The sequence below is a fragment of the Carassius carassius genome, chromosome 2 (assembly GCF_963082965.1).
Source record: "Carassius carassius chromosome 2, fCarCar2.1, whole genome shotgun sequence".
Lineage (NCBI taxonomy): Eukaryota > Metazoa > Chordata > Actinopteri > Cypriniformes > Cyprinidae > Carassius > Carassius carassius.
The window spans coordinates 21,166,502-21,187,731 of NC_081756.1; the positions used below are offsets into that span (position 1 = coordinate 21,166,502).

At 39.0% G+C, this 21,230-nt stretch overlaps 1 protein-coding gene across 2 annotated transcripts in view; it reads right to left on the bottom strand.

Moving 5' to 3' along the window:
* Positions 1-392: 392 nt before the first annotated feature.
* The window catches only part of LOC132106441 (nuclear factor of activated T-cells, cytoplasmic 3-like), a 70,065-nt gene continuing 49,227 nt past the window's right edge, over positions 393-21,230 (bottom strand). For both annotated transcript variants that reach the window (XM_059512121.1, XM_059512128.1), the window contains 4 exons: positions 13,995-14,050; positions 13,624-13,750; positions 9,911-10,927; positions 393-531 (listed from right to left, as the gene is read on the bottom strand). In XM_059512121.1, the coding sequence (XP_059368104.1) occupies positions 452-531; positions 9,911-10,927; positions 13,624-13,750; positions 13,995-14,050 (1,280 nt within the window). In that variant the 3' untranslated portion in view covers positions 393-451. The remainder of the gene's footprint in view (positions 532-9,910; positions 10,928-13,623; positions 13,751-13,994; positions 14,051-21,230) is intronic.

Below are 21,230 nucleotides of genomic sequence, written 5' to 3' on the forward strand. Positions count from 1 at the left end.
GCCCGTCCACTACGGGGCAGCACTGGGAGAATTGTCAGAAAAAAAGGCAGAGTTTTCGCTGGTAAGAATGCGTGACGTGGGCATCTATCACGCTTCGAGCACCCCTCAACTATGTATGCAGTGTACTGTATATCCCGGTCAGGGATGAGGGTGCTCCACTGCATGGTGAATCTGCCAGCTACAAATAATACATCATGCTGCCAGAGAGCCCTGCATTATTGGTTTTATTTTACAGGAGAACACCACAAATCCACGTTTACTCCCACTCAAGCTCGCCTGTGTATGTGTATATGTACAGTACACCTGACTTTGTGTGTATGCGTACAATATATAACCCCAGCTCTCCCAGCTGTTAGCATTTACAGCCAAAGCTGTGTTTGTAAGGAAGCAACTGTCTCTGGCTCTGGAGTCCTGGGAAGACGGTCTGAGAGAATGAAGGGTGTGTTGTGGGCTAGGATTGACTGTGTGCAGCTGGCGAACCTCCATGAGCCTCTGGGGCCTGGGACATGTCCCTGCCTATGATCTCATTCACTGAAACACACAAAAAGACACATTAGTTAGATTAGTTAGGAGGAGGAGATATTATTTCAAGGACTGGTATACTGTACAAAAGGTTTTGGTTGGTAAGACCTTTAAATGGTTTTGAAAGAAGTCTCTCCTGCCCACTAAGGCTGCATTTATTTTACCAAAAATACCACAAAATCAGTCATTTAGTAAAATATTAAAACAATGTAAAAGAACCATTTTTTACATTTATTATATTTTATATTGGAATTTATTCCGGTGATGGCAAAGATGAATACAGTATTTATATGAAATTGCTGTCCCCAAACTTTAAAAATTCAACTTTTAAAAATGAGTTCCTGTATATAACCATTGAAGGGCAGTGTTGAGCTACAGACTCATCCTCGAGGGCTGATGGAAGACAGATAGAAGAGGGTAGAAAATAAAATAAAATAAACTTTGGTATGTGATCACGTAGGGGAAAAAAGTGTGCAGTTGTGCGTCTGACCATTCTGACAGCAGTCTTCTTAAGAGCACAAGTAACACAGGCTATAAAAGCATCCTCAGCAGTTGCATCAGTTCATTATGAGTTTAATGGCCTTTGACTACATCTCCTTTAGCCTGTTGGCTTGGGCTTTTAAAGCACTGTGGAAGGTCTGCATAAAATTGATCCTTTGTTAAAACACATGTTCTATATCCCAGAAGGCAACAGAGCAAGCGTGGTAATTACTTTAGCAGGCCGGGAATCTGAATCTGTTTTTAACAGGTCGTCCCAGCAGGGTTCTGATCAATGCTGTGAAAATATGACTGTTTCTCCACACGCTCAAACGGACAGTGGATGTTCACAGCAATATAGCATATACAAAACCAAAAAAAGCAACAGAGTGAGAACTAGGGCAAAGACGGCTCCGCTTTTTGTGGAAAAAAAGATTGTTCCTTAGGAGAGATGGAGGGTTTTGACACACACTCACGATGACATTCAATCACCAGATTTCCAAGCTTGTCATCAGAGTAAGAAAGCAGATCTATAAAAGGTGATGACAAATCAGAGGGAAAAGCTGAGAAGCAGATGAAGCGGTTGAAGGGGGTTGAAGGGGGCCCGAGGTATTTTTCAGACAGGTACCTGCTGCTGCAAGCGAGTTAATAATCCCTGCATTCCTCATCCAGTCAACACACCACTGACTGGGATGGACTACATTTTCCAACAGAAAAAAAAAAAAAAGTGAGCTTAGTCAAGCTGAACCAATGTGTTGCTCTATTCTCTACACAGGATTAATGCTAAGCTTTATTTCTTTTAACCAGCATCAGTAAGAGCATTTGATGTCATATACAGTAATTTGTTAACAAGACATCAAAAGCCAGAGAGCTGGACTTGGTGCTAAAAAAAGCATTAAAGGTAAATAAAAGAATACGTGTTTAAATGAGAAATATGGCAGAGAACACCATATAAAGGACTGTGCCGATCTGCTCTAAATCTACGGTAATTAATGAGCATCTCTTATTATATTCACTCAGCAGGATGAATATTTAAAGCAGTAGTGGAGTGCTCGAGTCTGTTTGTGATGATTATACACGGCTCTTTGGTGTTTAGAAGAATTGAAATGTCACCAGAACTAACTATAGCACTGCTGTATTATAATCATTCAGGTTAAATGTGTCATACTGTATTTGCACAAGTTATTGTGTAGTATATCATTTGATTCTTTGTGTGCAGTTTCTATTTTTTTTTTCTATTATTGATGTTTATTAGGTTTATGTTTTTTTCTTGATTGGTGTAAAAAAAAAAAAGTAGCCTCTGTTGATTGTTCTTTTGTTAGTTTGAAGTTTAGAGTTGTTTTGGTACATTTCTTATGTGGTTAATGTTATTTCTGATGGTTTTGTGTGCAAAAGTAGCATGTTTGTGTGTGTGTGTGTGTGTGTTTCAAATGCCCAGCCGCTGTCACAGATCATCCTGTTGGCGTAGGCGGCTCTTCCTCTTGCATGAACACACTTCACACATGCAGACCTGCTCTGGGCTGATTGTGAGTTCTGCTTTAAAACCCACTCAGTGCACTGTCTGCCTCTCACGCCACACAAACAATCTAAGAGTCTCTCTCACAGACACACACACACACACACACACACACACACACACACACACACACACACACACACACACACACACACACACACACACACACACACACACACACACACACACACACACACACACACACACACACACACACACACACACACACACACACACACACACACACACACACACACACTCTTTCTCTCTAAAAGGCTACAAGCAAAAATGGTTTGATTCAGCTACTGGCATGGCGGATTAAAAATGCACACTTTAACATCTAATAAATAGAAAAACATACAAACAGCAAATGAAGAAATAAAACGTATGCCAGTATTTTTAGCACAGCACAGTCGGTCAATAAACACAGACGTCTGTGTTGTGTCTGTAGTACTGGCAGATTTTTAAGGGTGCCAAATTTTTAGAAAAGACTAATATGTTGTCTGCCACAGCATTTACACTACTTTGAAGTGTGACACAAAAGCCCACTGTAGCATTCATGTATCATTCAAACACAAATACATTCTGCAATTTCAATGCATTTGGAGTCACCTCACGACAGCCAAAGCTCTGGGTTCAGAGTGTAGAAAACTCACAAGTGAATCTATTCTATATCTACAAATCTCAATGATATATTAAGTGGGTGGGTGTCTAAACGTGAGCTCTGTAGATATTAGTGATGGATCCGTCTCCGTTAAATACGGGAAGTTACTGTGCAATATATCGCAATATAGCAGCAACTGACCTGAGAGGTTTCAACATTGTCTTTCCCCACATGTAAGAAAGCATGATTCATCTTGATCTCTTTCGCATAACGCTAGAGTCTCGGCGTAGAGTCTCTAAACAGGGGATCCTCTTTGGATGAGTGGAAGGGGCCATCCCTTATTAACATATAGTGTACTGCACAGGGTCTGAGCCTGAGAGCTGACAGACAGACAGCAAGACTCTGAGCTGGGGTAAATGATACTGCCGCAAGACTCGATCACAGGCTGACCGTTAACAGTTGAGATGGGACGTCAAAACCGCTTACTGGGTCAAATATTCGATTTTCTTTTAACTTACAGGAAATACATTTAGACATTTATAACCAACATTTGGTTCCACACTAGCTAGTCTTACTAAGTGACAAATGAATTTAAGCTAAATTTGGAAACCTGTTACTCATTCTGGGATATTTTTTTGTTATATATGGATATACATCCATTTCAAATGTATATATATATTATTTAGAAAATAAAATTGTTATTTATGTATTTATAAAATAACAAAATTGCAGGAGTTAAAAATTCTGTAGTGCCAATTTTCTATAAAACATGATTCCATTGTAGGTGACATCCTGATTATATATAGGCTACATTTTTCTATTTTAAAAGCAGCGAATGTGTTGTGTTATGATGGAAAGTATTATACTAGGTAAGACTGACCTCATCAGCCAGAGCAACTGATAGCGAACAGCCGTTTCCATTTAGGAAAGAAAAGAGAGAGCGAAAGAGAAAAAAAGTCTGATGTTTAAATGAACTGATCTGTGTGTGAAATGTGAAATCTAGTGCATGTTTAGAACATGGGCATGAGAGGGTGCTCTCTTTGTTTACTTCATTTACGTTAACCTCAACCCCTTATAACCTTGCAAAACCGCAAATCTCACTTTTTAAAACAACTCGTGCAAAAAAGAACAAGAGACAAAAAGTGACTGAGAAAGCACAGGGGAGCAGTCAGTTTGATCTGTGAATCATATTGTGGATTCCCCATCTAAAGAGTCAGGCAGTGATTCATCCATAAAATGTTCCTAACGCAAGTTAAGGAGTAGCACATTTTTACAACAAAAAGGACAAGATCAAACAACGAAGTGCGTACACAGCCACATTCTGGCCTCCCTCCTCCACTCGAATCTTTTTGTTCTATGACCAGATTCAAAAAGGAACTCTGAATCAATAATTTAACGACATAAAAAAAAGGAGATGTACAGCAGAGAAATTACCCCTACAAAACAAATATTATGCGAAATTCTAATTAAGCCATTCAAAATAGAATTAGCCAGGACATCTGCATTACATTTAACCATTTAACAGACACTTTTGAACAAATCAGTTGACAAATTAAAACATAAGCAATTTATCAAAAATGAGCAAACAATAATACTGAACTTAATCTTAAAGGGATAGTTCATCCCAAAATGAAAATCCTGTCATCATTTTCTGTCTTCACCTCTTTTTTTCTTCAGTGGAACAAGATGATGTTTTAAAGAATGTTGGTAACAAAACAAATAACATGGGGAATATACATATAAAAATGTGAAAATGCCATGCCAGAGAACAAATAAGTCTGAGCTGGAGTTTCCTGGTCAGAGAGTGTACCCTTGTCACATTAATTCCCAAGGATCTTTGCACCACATCGCCGCCGGCAAACACCACAGCAATGCAAACTAGACCGACCACAACGCCACTGCCCGCCTGCGCCAGGACCTCAAAATTATATTCCCAACACCGTAATTGTACGGAAAGATGACACAAAACCAGGTTTCCACTGGTTTCAGAAGTGTTCTCTGATTGTGTTTAATGAGCAGCTTTGGGCCCAGATCTGTGTTTTTTCCCTTCCGCTCTCTCTTTTTCCCTCAGAGATCAGAGGAGTTGTGTTATTAATTTGACACAGTCATTTACCACTGGCTAAAGACTACAGACCTGGAATATGTTACATGTTGAAGTTTCCGTACCCACAACGGAAAGAGGGAAACGGACGGTTGAAGGCAGAACATTAAATGATGATATAAAGAGTAGTACAGAAAACAGACTAATTATCACATTATTGACAAATGTGACTGTCACTCTGGTGAATTCCAAATGTTAAAACTAACTATCATCCTTTGATAGAAACAGAGTGACTTAAGATATAATCTCTAGGACACAAACTAGAAACTGTGTACAGTATGACAGGGATACAAGACCTGAAGACAGCAGGCTTTGCCTATTATTAACCCAGATCAGTGCACTCACTCCGGGGTGGCAGCTGCACACAGACATCCACCAGAACAAAGGAGCACAAGCACGAGCCTGCATACACATCTCAAACACAGACCTCTGGGAGGACATTAATGAAGCACAATTGACATGAAAAAGAGTGGAAAGATGATGAGAAAAGAGACGAAGTCTGCTGTAAGTCCTGACACACACTGCTCCTTCTGTTCAGCATGAGGGAACCAGTCCAAACTCATCAGGAAAATATGGCACCCAAACCCCTTATGCTCATCTAACACACACAACACACATGCATACAGTTCACTCAGCACTCAGCATAAGCAGTCTACATTTAATCACGGATATCATGCTGAGAGATAAATGCAATAGTACAAGTATATTACTCAAGTTACAATGGTCTTTTAACCTTTGGTTTACATTTCCTATGTTCCTAGTCCTTCATTGACCTTTCTGTTTGAGAGTGTGCGCGTTTGTGTAAATTCACTATTTTTTTGTCTTCCATCTGTCAGTCTGTCTGTAGCTCCTCCCCAGCGCCACCTGCAAAGAGTCTTTGACATTACCTGTGCCACCTGTTCACACACACACAAACACACACCGCCGTCTGGACGATTCTTATTTGGCTATGTAATCCCAAAAGAGTTCCAGCACTTCAATGTTAGCTTTCTATATAAATAAACGTTAATCCACCCAGTGGCAGCACCAGATCCACACACACCTGGAATGAAAACAACAGGACCAGAATATCAAGTGGGATTCCCGCCTACTGCAAACTGCTAGTCAGCACTATTAAAACCAGTCTGAACAGAAACTAAATGTGTGAGATTTGTAAACAAGCACTGGGTTTTACACTAAACATTTCATCTGCATTCACACAGAAAATCACATAACTATTAGAATGCACTGCCACTGACAACCACTGAATTCTGCTGAAAAGTGATTCATCAAATGGAACTGAAGTATCTGGGGCCATAAAAGTGCCAGGAAAGTATGATTAAGAACGGCAAAGTCTGACTGATACATCAACTTACATTTAAATCTAGTGAAACTCTGCCAGCTGCAGAGATCTTACAGTTAACCATACGAGTGATTCATGGCTCTAATGAACAGACATGAGAGAAAAGAAAGCAAGAAGAAAATTAGCAAAGTTTATATTTAAAAGCAATGAACAATAAGCAAAATAACAATAATATGATACATATTTATTTTACTATATGGAATACAGTAACGATGCATGCATGAATGAATACATTTTATTTGAATATATTTATGAATTATTATTCAGGGATGCAAACTCATCATGGGTGAAAAAGGTGACAAAGACGAGCATCAAAAAATAAAACCCTACATTTTTTAAACACTTACAAATATTCAAAGCCTTTATTATTATTTTTTAACTGAGCCAAAATTCACTTTAAATGTTCACTTTCATTTACGAAGAAGACAGGGAAAACGAAGACTTAAAGGTTAATTTACCCAAAAATGAAAATTTTTCTGTTTTCTTTACTCACTCTCGAGGCATCCTAGGTGTATTTGACTTTCTTCTTTCAGACCAAACCTAGTTGTAGTTATATAGAAAATTGTCCTTGCTATTCCAAGCTCTATCATTGCAGTCAGTGGGTGTTACAGTTGAACAGTCCACAAGACGTCAAATAAAGCGTGCATCCACAATAAAGCATGCCTCACACGACTCTGGGAAGTGAATAAATGCATTTTTGTCCATTTATTCTCCACTTCCATTATCGGTACAATTGCACGCATTAATTTATTATATAGGAAAATTATTATCTTCAGTAGCTTCTCCTACTTTTCTTAGTGATGTATAGTGCCAGTTCATCAGGAAGTGATGATTTTATTCTCTTTGACTCGTTGGATGGAAACGCTGCTTGTTCACAAATCGTTTTATGCGATATTCCAATTTTGCGCATAAGTTACATTTGCAACTTTGGATGGAAACCTGGCTATTAGCACATAATATCAATATTATATGGAATTTAATAAATAATTATTTATAAATACATCATGAATTTTTCCAAATTGTGTTTATAATTTTTCAATTTATTCATTAAATAGGCCAATCGTAATGCTTTAGCACAACATCCCATACATTTCAATCATCGTGACAGCTGTATGTTGACGTGAAAGAAGGTTTATGTCAGTGACTGGAGCTGTGTTCTGTTCTATTTGCAGTTCATTTCTGACCTCCTTAACAACTCCGTGCTCAAGAGCATCAGTCAGAGAATGACAGACCCTATTTATAGTGTGTGCTTTAGGGAGGATACAGTCCCTGGTGAAATCAGTTCAAAACTTCACTTTTAAAAAGGCTCAACTCCATCCCATCTCACATACTGAGTGCATGAGGATGTCTAATTCTATATGTGAGCAACATGTAGAAAATGAACACTGGGGCTGAGCATGCCTACTCTGAAATATTGAGCGTGTATGCATGTAACCATGTGTCTCCTGTGAGTGTTTGATTTGAAACAGTGAATTAGCCTGTGCACACCTGTGAAATAGTATGCGGCCTGGCCAGGAATGTGAATTTTGTGTATGTTTGTGCGTTACACATGCCCACATATAGTTAGTTTAATTACTCAGACAAATGCTGGATCCTTCTGGACTCATACTTCACTACACACACGGACACTTGACATTTGAGTGACACAAGCTGTTCATTAACTCTGTCTGAAAGCACATTTGAATATGTAACTGAAGAATTCCAGAAAGCAGAGAGCAAATTCTGGTCCAGGATCCATATTTAAAAAAACATGGCGACATTGCTGGTATCTGTGCTGATGAACTACAGCATTAGCCTGAACTCTCTCATCAGTCATCCACGAAAAAAATTTAATTATAATACGTAGATGCGCCAGGTTCAGAGGTATACAGCCCACAAAGCACTTGAATTTTCAATAATAAATTGCTGAGTTGTGAATAAGGAATCCATTGTGGTCTGTTGTCTGAGCTTCTCACATAAACACACCATCAGCAAAAAATATCCACAGAAACACAGAAGTTGAGAACAAGCTCTCCCGCTCTGACTATGTTCGGGATGGAATACTAGTGTACTGCTTACTGTATGCTGCACAGTGCACACTGAATATTGTATGTTTTTAAAGACACAAGAATAATGTTAACTAGTAGTACTCTACAGTGTGGTTCATACTGCCACATGACTTCAATACGTGCATGTAATTCTTTGACAACTTCACAAAACTAAAAACACACAACCGTTTTTTTTAATTTTTTATTTTACGAAATTAATACTTGCATTCATTAAGGATGCATAACATTTTTATCAAAATTGACACTAAAGACATTTTATAATCAGTATCAGTTTACACAAAAACTTATTACTGTTTTTGTTGTATTTTCAATAAAATAAATGCAGCCTTGGTGAGCAGAATTGGTTTCTTTTAAAATACATTGAACATTTTACAGACACTTTAGTGTGTATTAAAATTGCAGTTTATGTTATATCTGCTTCATAGGAGGTCATACTGAGCTCACTGCGTTATGGAAGCAAGCTCTTTACTGTAGTGTATTCTTGCAGGCAACTGTCAAATGCAGTAGTTATTTTGAGTATTCAACACTAATAATGCATACTACATATAATGTAAAAACAGTGAGAGTAGTAAGGTAGTATGCAACTCCGAACACAGCCTCTCAGTTTCCCTCCCCCACACTACTGACATTAGGTCTCATAGTTCTACTAAGAAGGATTACTGGTGTAAGGAATTCGCCCTGTGTCATCACACTCTTAAGATCTGGGACCTGCCAAACACTGTAATGCCCCAGGAAACTTGTGCAAATTCATATTAGTAAATGAAGCATTACCTTGTTTAATACATTCTAATGTCCTTGCTACTTCTGCACAAATTCATACACATTTATTCACCCTTAATGTATTATTCACACATCAGTAGACCGATTACTCTAAATTACTCTAATATCCATAAAGGATCATATATGAATAAAGTGAATAAAGGGGTAATTCTTTTAGGAAGTACTACATAACCAGGGGAAAAAGCAAAGGTCTCATGCAACGGAGGTTCAGTCATCTGAGCTAAATCAAATGCAACCTGGAATATGTCACAGCAAATGTACATTTTAGTATATAGTAGTATATAGTATATTTAGTATATTGTACTAAAACAAAGTTTTAGGAACAAGTTCCAGAAGCTTTAAATACCTTTAATGTTAAAGTGAACTGTATCAATATTGCTTTGTCCGGTTGAGGGACAATTCCTCAAGATTTCATTTTTTGCTTAATTTTCTATACACTGCGCTAAAAGTTGCAATTGTCACTGTCAAGTGTCATAAGAAAAAAATACATAGTGCAAAAATACAAAGTGCAATGACTTACCATCATCAAGCGTAATATCTTGCAGGCCGATGGTCCGGAAGGTGGGCTCTCTATCCTCTGGCTCCTGCTTGATGTTCAGCCTCTCTCCCTGTTGGGTCATAGGGTGCACCAAGGGACCTGAAGGGGACAGGCCAGCCAAGACAGGGCTGGTAGCCTGGGGAGAAGGCTGTCCAGAGAGTGCCATGGGCCCCAGGGGGCTATTGGATGTAGGAGATGGGGAGGTGGGTGAGTGGTAGGGGAGGGAATGGAGCTGGGGGGACGAGGGGCCAGAGTGGGGAGATGACACCATATGAGCAGGAGCACTGGGGGGTGTGGGACAGGAAGCGGACCGCTGGCCGGCTGGATGGTAGACCAGAGGATGCTGGAGCTGTGGGGACGGCTGTCCCAGTGTGTGGGTGGGTGATGGGACCTGCCCTGGAGTGGGGCAGTGATAGCCTAGAGAGTGAAGGTGAGGGGCAGGTTGGGCCATGACCTGGTTGCTACCAGTACAGGCTGCATGGCTGGGGCTGGAGCCAGGCCCCGAAGGCACTCCAGAGGTGGGTGTTGAAGAAGCCGGGCCATACACCATCCCCATACTTAGGGTGTGACACCCAGCCGGGTCGGCCTGAAAGGGCATTCGCTCATATGCCTGTGGGGAGCCCGCAGTCATAGGAAGACTGCGTTGGCCGTTGAAGGGCATGTTGTGTTGTATGGGTGGGTAAGATGGCCTGGCAGTGGCAGCAGGGCCTGAGTGGAAGGGCATCTGGCATTCAGGAGGTGCTTTCAGTCCTTGAGCCTGAAGGTGAGGCAGGTGGGGAAGAGTTGGGGAGCCCATCGGGGCGCAGGGGGCCTGAAGAGGGTGCAGGCCTGCAGCCAGGCCGCGTGGCGAGCTGGACAGAAGGCCGTCTGGTGGGTGGGAGTGCTCTGGGGAGGACAGCGGCTGAGCACAGACCAAACTGGCAGCATGGACCAGAGACATGGACATGGGTGGCACAGCAGGGGAGTCCAGATCATCTCGATGTTCCTGCTTGACCCGTACTGGAAGGGTGGAGAGAGAAATAGAGAGAAATATATGGGTGAAAAAAAAAGGAATAAAGAGAAAACCTGATGTCATGAAAATCTTAACATTTGAAATGACGTTAGCTATAAAATGTCACTGAATTAGCCTGAACAGTAATTATCTAGTTTCCCATCTTTGGTACTTTTCAGTAATGTCAGCAATATGCCTCTCCTCTCCTCTCCTCTCCTCTCCTCTCCTCTCCTCTCCTCTCCTCTCCTCTCCTCTCCTCTCCTCTCCTCTCCTCTCCTCTCCTCTCCAATGAGAAATAGTAACACGGTGTACAGTAACCCATTTCCCAATCTGCCATTTCTCTGGCCCACATGAGTGGGGGATATTTGTACTGGACTCTAAGAAAGCATATGTTGCCTGATTGAGTGCCATGTAAACCAGAGCTGAATTTGGAAACTTAAGAATGCTGTCTGCCCTCCAGCATAGCTCCAAATGGGAACCAAAATCCAGTTCACAGCACATATGCTGCTGCAAGGCCATTACTGTGGTAAAACTGTAGTTTCCTGATATGAAGAAAAAGTGGCGACCATGTGTGGGAGAGAGTGTGAATGCATTTGAGTGTGGTGTTACTCACTGTTTACTTACAATGCATTTGAAAAAAGTTTCGTTTCAGTTGATAAAAGCAGCTTATAGTATTCATTTCTAGATACATTTTGGACCAAAGCTGGTGGATATGTCTGTGACCAGCAAAGAAGCCTCAGACATTCAATTATGTTTATTACAAACTACTTCCTCGCAGGTCCAAAAGCATTCACACTGTATTTATTTTGAATCTGGATTGAAATCATTGCATCATTGCATTAGCCGGCTTATTCATTACACATGAAGAGTTTGGCTCTAGTCTAACAACAGCACCTCAGCCCTTCCCCCTGCCATGCCACTTTCTCAGCGGGCCAATGCCATGGCAACCACAGTCGCGTGGTCTGTTCAGAATATTGGCTGCCTGTGCTGTCGTCTGATTGGCTGAGGCCCGATGGGTTAGTGTGGAAAACAGGAAACCCTAATTTGAGTGGGTGCTTTGTGGAGCGAAGAGGGTGGGCGGGAGGCTGGGCCTATCTTGCTCTCTTACTCTCCCTCTCTTTTTGTTCTCAATCTCTATTACAAGCTAGCATGCAACTCGGAGACAGAGACACAAAAAAAAAAAAAACGTTGCTCACGTGTGATTTAATTACGCCAACGCTGTTTTTCGGTTTGACTCACTTTGGGAAATTAATACCAAACCAGCTTATTGCTATGAGAACCACACACAACTACACTTTATTAGACACTCTCTAAGCCATAATTAGATGTCTTATAATACGCTCTGGATTTTGGTCTATTTCTTCAGATGTTCAAAGTTAATTTCAAAAACAGAGCTAATAATTTGCTGATGTAATGCATGTCAACTCAACATGTGTGACAAATTATAATAGCATGTGAATCATTGACCTTATCGTTCAACAGACTTATCATAGAGGAAAATCTTCCCAAATACAAAAAAATTCAAAATATGACCATTAAGACAGATGAAGCCAATGGGAGATGTAAAAAGAATGAGCGTTTAATGAAAGCAAGATAAACAGAAAGATGAAGACATCGAAGGGGTCCAGTTCTAAACCCTGGATTTCATGCTTCCAACCACATGTAAATCAAGCAGATTGATTCTTTAAGGTGTTTTACATGAGCGGTTACCAGGTGCTCAACTATTACTGGAACAACCTCATCCCTAACCACACTGGTGCATAGTGCAGGGGAATGCTGGCAAGATCAAACAGGTGAATCTGCTGTGAAAACCCATACGTGTGCCATTCTTGTTACTGTTACGTGAATAACCAATAAAACTATTTTGCATTTAATTGAGTAACATGATTGCTGTGAGGCCAGAATCAGACACAAGTCTTGATGCAAGGTGGATATTAGATTGCACTCACCACAAATTACAAAATGTAATAATAACAATTCAATATGCTTCATATAGTATATCGCTTTTTTTGCAATTAATAATAATAATAATAATCATAATAATTATATATATATATATAAAATGAGAACTCTCTGAAGATTTTAGCATGTTAATGGGTATAAAAATGTTAAAGTATTCGGTCTTGGTGTAATAGATCTGCTACATTGCTGCTAAATTGCTGCTGCTGTTGTTTGTTACTGTATTTATAGATTGTTGCTGCTACAAGCAAGTACAAGAACTTGCTACTGCCAATACATAAGTCGATATGGTGCTGTGAGTATTTAAGACATCTGATGCACAAATAGCATATAAAATAACCCATAGCAGATATATCCGTGTATGAACATATATTCGGATATTCTGATCCAGCCCTACTAAAATGACACAACATATATATATATAAATCATTATTTCTTTTCTGGAAAAAAGTATATTGAATCTAAGGAAAAAAATGATCAAAGTTTCTGATAAAATGTTAAGTAGCAACTGTTTTCACCACTGATAATAATAGGAAATACTTCTTTAGCAACAAATCAGCATACTGCAATGATTTCTGATTTCCAAGATTTTGATCTTTAAGTGTATTTCAAATTTTATGAGCACATAAAAGCACATGACACTGCTTAATGAAGAGTAACAAGTAGTTAATTTATTTTGGGCTCCAATTTCGGAAAGTAAGTGCCTTGATATGAAATGAATTATAATGTGATGTCAAATACGTACCTGGCAGATAGGTAAAGCGCTGTGACTGGCTCCTTTTCCGTTTGCCATTGCACACATAGAACTGCACCTGCACTGCTGAAGTGACCGTCTTACTGTGATAAGGAGGCACCTCCACCACGATGCTAGACTACACATGGAGACAAGAGACAAAATGAAAGAATACTTTCACTGAAGAATACAAAGTTCAAATATAGTCAAAACATTCTACAATGTGCTCAAATCTGTCATGCGTTAAACACGTTCAACTTTTAGTTCAAGAAAGAAAATAAAGACTGAAAAGGGTTTGTAGACACATTTATGTCTTGTGTATTGTCTGTGCTTTTGTTGGCAAATACTTTCTTAAACGTGTAAAAAGGAAAATATTCACTCACTCCTTGACTCTTCTCTCTTATGATCTTTGCCTCCACCTCCCACTGCGGTCGTCCGTCTGAAGAAAGAAAAGTGTTAGCTGCATACACGGGAACAACAAATGAGGACAGCTAGCATAAACAATGACCAGAAATTAACTCTGTGTGCCAATATTTGCCCCTCAGCACCACTACCATCATCATCATCATCATCATCATGTATTCCAGCCCTCCACAGAAACTTTAGAGATTAAGGTTACAACTAGCCAATCAGCTTTAAGTTTCATTAGGTTCAGACGGGAGCTCTACAGCTGGATGTTTTTTACAGGCGTTCCTGCACCGAATCCAGAGTCAAACTTGATAAATTGTGTCTTGCCTTGAGAATAATAAATTGATCAATTGAGTTTGTTTGCAAATGATAAGCCTTTTTCCACATAGTGAAGAAGGCTCAATTGCTCTAATAGATCATATTGTCAGCTCAATGCAGGGACTGCCTACAACAATGACCTGACTACGTAAAATGAATGACATTAAATTCTCCTAAGAAAGAGCGCTAGAAATGCTGGAGCTGTATGAGCAGAGGGACTTCTTAACAGCGGGCTACTTAAGAGACTTTTTAATGAAAATCAGCTCAGTCTCTCTCTGTTTCCCCTTGTTGACAGGAACATAGAAGTCACTTGGGTTCCACACAGGTAATGATGTCATTTATAAAGCTGTTAAGGGTTTTAGAGAGATGTGAAGAAAAAATATTTTTTATTGTTGAATCATGGCAAGATGCATGGAATAACTTTCTTCATAGCACAATGCCTCCACGTGCTGCCCGTTGAGAGGTGCAGGATCTCTCGGAAACATATTGTCATCTCAGGTTTTTCCTTCGCCATGAAGCTAATCAACTGCACAGGCGTCTTACAGACAGAAAATGAAAGCCAAGGGACCATAGCCAACTGGTTAAGACTGATCCTGGAAGGGAAAATCGTCACTTCATGGATCATAAATGACATAAACTGCACAAACAGCATGACACGGGTCTGATTTACACCCTTAAACACATTTCCAGCTTTGAAGTTAGTGCTTGACATGAGTCTAACATGAGTCAAACAGCAGCATAATCCCAAGAATGTCTAAAATGAGTAATTTTGCATGTGAAATGATCTTGAGTGGGTACATATGCATATATATTACAAAAAAGGGGTAATGTAGAGGGCCGTTATTAAGTAAAAAGACAGCTGTGAGTAGTTTCATAATCACGTGGTGCATTACACTTCAGAGACTGCTGTTTACACCAGGTTACTGTATAGTGCCTCCACTCCCTTCTGTGTCAAAAGGCATTTTGCTAATATGAGAATGACCTTGGTTGCCTGTAACTTCAGCAGCAGTAGTAGTACAGCAGAAGCACATGTTGACATTCACTGGACACTAAAGAGGGCCCCACATGAGGGCAGGTTCGAACAGAAACCAGACTCACAAAGCCCGGTGACAAGCACACACGCTGTCCTAACTCTTCAGCTCAGGAACACTGCTGTTCTGTTATTACTACTTTACTACATTACTACTGATAAACAAACTCATGAAAAATAAACTTCTGGCAAAATCCGACAAAGCTTTTATGTGTCATTATGTGGAATTAAATATCCTGCTGGCAAGCGTAAACTAGCATCAATTGAAACAGATGGTTAATGTAACTCTTCATTTACAATTTCCTGAATCATAAATTATAAACACAAAACCCTTTTTTTGTCAGCTTTCCTGTGTGTGATTTTTTCGTAGTTAACACTTAACTGTACTTAATATTTAATATCTGCCATTTATATTCTCTCACTGTGACCAAAACAAATGAATTAATCTTTTGTAGACTCAAGGAGGAAAAGGGCTGCAAAGCCTGACTTATGAAATAACAGTGGAAGTGAAACTTTAAACAAAAGCTACATGTAAATATATATATAAAAAAAGATGCATGTTTTTTGTTAAGTATCATATTTGATAGATAGACTTATGGTGTATGAGAATAAAAAGAGAAAATGGAGCTCATACTTGAAGTAATAATAAAAAAAAAAAATTATCCAGAAGACCAAAGTCAGCAAAAATATTCGATTTGTTGGCAATTGCTGATATCTATATGATCAAAAAAATAAAATAAAAGTTCTGGTAGCTTGTAAATCATGTAATAAATCAATGAGATTTATATCAATATAAGCAAAGTACAAAAAAATGTAAAGTTTAGTTTTACAAACAATCCCATTGAGTTTCTTCTTTTAAAAAACATATAACGTAATACAACACGATGATTGAGGGAAGTACAAATAAACATTCCACAAAAGCCTCATGTCTCTGGTTTGATACTTGTATCTTCAATTTTTTTTTTTATGCTAAAGTATATTAACATCACTTCAGTCAAATAAGTAATCATCTTGATTTATTACTTAAAATATAAAAGTTACTCTTGTTTTTACATTACAGAAATGAGCAAAGATTTCTGAAGGTTCTGAATATGGGCGCAGTGAATGAACTTAGCATGCGTTACTATTGGATCAATGTAAGTTTTTGAAACTTTATTATAATATTTCATATTACATATAATATTTAGAGTCTCAAAATATAATAATAATGCATCTAAATGTGGCATGTTGTCATGAACACTTCAAACATAAAGTAACTTCACTTGGCTTGCTGCAAATAGGGCATCAGTTTTTGACATCAGTAACCAACAGTTTATGTGGGCTGCTAGGTCAATATAAAGTACAAGACCAGTGTCATATTACCGCATGCACCATTAAAAACATATTTGATTTCAATCAAACACATCTGCAGAACATGTTCTCACAAATCGCATAGATGCTCTCTGATGAGCTCCTGCTTGAAAAGATATGAACTTTCCTCCAGAGCTGCTCAAGGCCAGACATAGTTTCCACCCTACTTGTTCTAGCATCTCAGGATTTTCCATTTTTATACAATGCAATAAAAACATGGGTTATCACCACACAGGATGCCTTGAGGGGTTGCCACTTTACAAGGAGCCAATTAGAGGAGAGGTAAGTACCAAATGGTGTTTCTCAGAGTCAGTTTGTTGGGTTAGAACAGCCCTGTGTGTTCATGTGTAAACTCCAATTGAGTGAGTCAGTGTGTCATTGTCTCAAACTAGAAACACACAGGTACACACATAAGGCAGGCCAAGACTCGTATTCCCAGAATGCCTTTCATTCACTGCCTTCATCTGAGGCTGGTCCTAACTTGTGTTTCATTACTTACAAACGAGCAATGGAAAAAATGAGCAAGATAGAAAAAGAACGAGAAAGAAATAGCGAGAAGAGCTGCTTATCGAAGAAATTAAACAAGAGCACACAAGTGATACGAGAAAGAGTCAAGGAAAAACTGAATTTCTACCATGCAGGATGTTATGAAAAGTAAGAGAGTGAATGAGAGAGAGAAAAAATAAATAAAAAAGGAAGTAAAAAGAAATCGTCTGCTGGAGATGACAGACAGTCTCAGGGCTCTGTTCATAGTGTAAAAGGTCTACTTCAGCTCACAGTGAGACTCAAAGGATCACAGAAGTCCATGCAAACAGAGCGCTGTTGGGGATCATGACACAGACTAACTCCAAAAAGTCAGTCTAATAAAGCCTCTTGTAAGCAGAGTGCCTGAAAGCTGAGGCTTCAGACTGACAGCCACATGGCAGCCGTGTGTGTCGAACTGGAGAGAAAGAGCAACCTGAAACAAATGAGCTTCAGTTATTTTCCAGGTAGATGTAACTAGCAACATTCAAAACGGACTACTCTGTGGGTTGCTTTAATCTAGTCACCTAATCTCAATGAAGCTCAGAATAATGAGGCTGGTTTCAGGTTCATCTGGCACCAAATGCATATTTAATGTATTAAAGTTATTTAATATGACACCTTCTAAAATATGTTGTATGTGTTACAGTTAAGAATAATAATAAATAAAATACACTAGACAAAACCACATTTTAACTGACTAAAGAGAAGGCATATTCGTAGTATTTGTTTTTTTATCTGCATAGTAGCCAAAGTGAAAGAAAAAAACAAGCAAACAAAACAATCACTGTCTTACCTAACGCAGCAGACACAAAGCCACTAAAAAGTATTGTATGAACTATGGAAATATTTAGATTTTATGGTTACACCTTAAAAGAATTTTTCTTTCTTTTTTTAATGTAATATAACTGGATATAAGGCACTCAATTAAGTTTGATTTTAGGGGCATTCGTAGTAAAACGTTTGGTTACGTCTGTTATAGTGCTTTAAAATTTACTCATTTTAATTTGAATGACATGAAAGACCTATCATAGTGAAAAAATATGTCAAAACTCCATTATATACACAGGCTTCAGTGAAATCAATATTTATTAGGTAAGGAAACACTAAGTTTGTCTTGCACACACAGTAAGCTATTATTTGCTTTGTGTCTTGGCTCCAGCGCGTGATCAGCAGTGCGCCTGCAGCCAGAGAATCCCTGCTGACCTCTGAGTCATCCTTACAGCAGATGCTAAGGTCTACAGGTGAGCTCTAGAACAACAGTGACACCCCACAATACAGCCAACCATAAATCTAGCTTCTGTGTGTGCATGGACAGAGAGAGTGAACATATGTGGGGTGGGGGGTGACAGACAAGTTTATAAGCACAGGGAATGAGGGTGTGTATTTGTGTGCACCATGCACTTGCACATGTTTATGGAGTAGGGCTGCAACTAACGATTATTTTGATAATCGATTAATCTGTCGATTATTTTTACGATTAATCGATTAATCGGTTTATGTACTTATATTTTAGTTTTTCCCATTTTTTCCCCAAGTAAATTATTAATAAATGGTCTTTATCATTCAGCATAGATTTAAGAGATTTTAACCATTTTGCACTGTCATATCCTCATCAAAAATATACCTGGAGTTGTTTTATTGTGTTAGTAATCCTTTGTCGAACTCTTCTGCAATCAGAACACTGACCCATACTCTAGCAAATTTCACAAGGAGATTTCAAATAATGTTTTCACCATGGCAGTCCTTAGAGCTCCTAAAGTAGTTTAACATCCCGAACGAAGCTTATTAAGGAATCTTTCAGAACATATTTTCACGAAGAATAAGGATAAAACAGAATAAAATTGCAGTGCATTGTATTTTATTATTTACTGGGAAACAGCTTTATAGCTTTTGCTGTGAAATTGTAAACAATCCTTCAAAAAAAGTGCCAATGGCATGAAACCTGAATGGAACTCACAATTTAAAGTAAAATCCATCAGAAGGTTGTCCAGAAAAAAAAATAGGACACACACAAAAAACCTGCTGTGTGAAAAAGAGCAGTGAATACTTAGGAAAAAAAAGTGCATTTCAAATATCTACATTTACCTCTCTCATTCAGTCATAATTAGGCTGCACGACTGAATTTTGAACTGGTAAACGACAAACTGATCACAGAACATGTTTGTAAAGCTTTAAATGTTAACTGTTAAAAAGCAATGTTATCAGCTTTTACGACTAAACATTTGCAAACAATATTGTACTGGAGAATCTGCACAAATGAAAGTCTTAGGGGCCGTTCACAAATCGCGCCTAAAAACGCGTGGAAAACGCTAGGCGCACCGCTTTCTCCTTCTTTCCAAAGCGCTCGCACAGAAGCGCCCCTGAGGCGTCTGCCTTTGCTAAGCAACCATGACGTGCTCTCTCCTTGAAGACGCGGAAATTTCAGCAAAGGATAAATGGATTTGCAGCTCAAATAAATCGCTTGCAGTAGCTCTGCTACTAAGTTTATTTCAAAATGGAAATCCATATACAACTATGATCAGCTGTTCCTTTCATCTTGACTGAGCTTTTAATGTTGTTACGGGAAAGGATGAAGCTGATTGGTTAGTTCTTGTCACATGACCCGCGGTGCGGTTGCGGCATTCTGAAAAGTTTAAATGTTTTTAACTCGATGCGGTGCGGTGTTGGAAATAACGAACTTGAGCGCGCAAAAGACGCGATATGTGAACGTCCCCTTAAACAGTGCAGTAGAGCAGAGTTTACAGGTTACTCTTCTTTTTTAAAGGCTCAATGTAAAGTACTCCCACATCACGCTGAATGCTGCAGACATATAGACATCATATGATGTCTATGGCTGCAGAGACGCTGCTCGGGAAGCACGTGACATAAAACAAGGCCAGCTATTGGCTATTCGCTACTTCTCCTGTTGTACTGGCTGAGTAAAACCTCCGGTGGCTCATTACTGCCACACTTTGGTCACCGCAGATTTGAAATATGCACGAAATGAGCCGCTTACGGCAAATAAAAGTTATTTAGCAACGAATCGATGACTAAATTAGTTGACAACTATTTTAATAATCGATTTTAATCGATTAAATCGATTCGTTGTTTCAGCTCTATTATTAGAGTGAGCGTAGTATGGATGTAGGTGTGTGAAGAGTGCATTTCTGTGTGTGTTTATATATATCTATAGAGTGAGCACCCGCTTGAGTGCAGTGGTGTTTGTGTGTGTAGGTGTGCAGGTGTGTTCATGCTGAACTGCACTCACACATATGCATGCACACACGAAAAACACACACACACACACACACACAGTGTCCCCAGAGGAGAAGGGAAATCGTGGGAGGTCAATATGCTGATAAAGCAAAGATAAATCACTCTGGTTTGACGAGAAACAATCAAATTCCGCTCTCATATGAGAAGTGAGAAATCGAGACTCCCTCACATTTAACCCATCGCTCCAGTTTCCCAAAGCCAGACAGGTTTGAACTAAAAACCACCAGATCTTGCCGTTTTTAAGAATAAGGCTGGTTTACCTTCACTAAGACAGAAATGAGTGCAGGTATAATTGTGATCTTTGAGGGTAAGACAGATGAGGAGGCAATATTTGCTGACGGTGAATGATGAAGAGATTTGTAGTGCATACTCAGCTGTGCTTGCAGAGCTTGCAGCAACCTGCTAAAAGGAATTAGTACTAGCTAAACGCAAGTAACGATGCTTTGTGGAGGGATCTAATATCACCATAAAAGGGGTTAATTTTGATATGACCTGTACACCATCCAGCTTAGTGCATAGCTACTTACTAAATAAATAAACAAATGGATATGAAATATTGATTTGCCTTTAAATTATGTATAAAGTGAGAAAAATATCTGAGAAGAAAAGGACCAAGACATATGAAACTGGCTATATAAATGTAAATCGTTTGCCTGGAATAACAATTAATTAATAACTTGATTGTTAAATATAAGCTAATATAATTGAATTTAATAATTTTCTTTGTACTTAA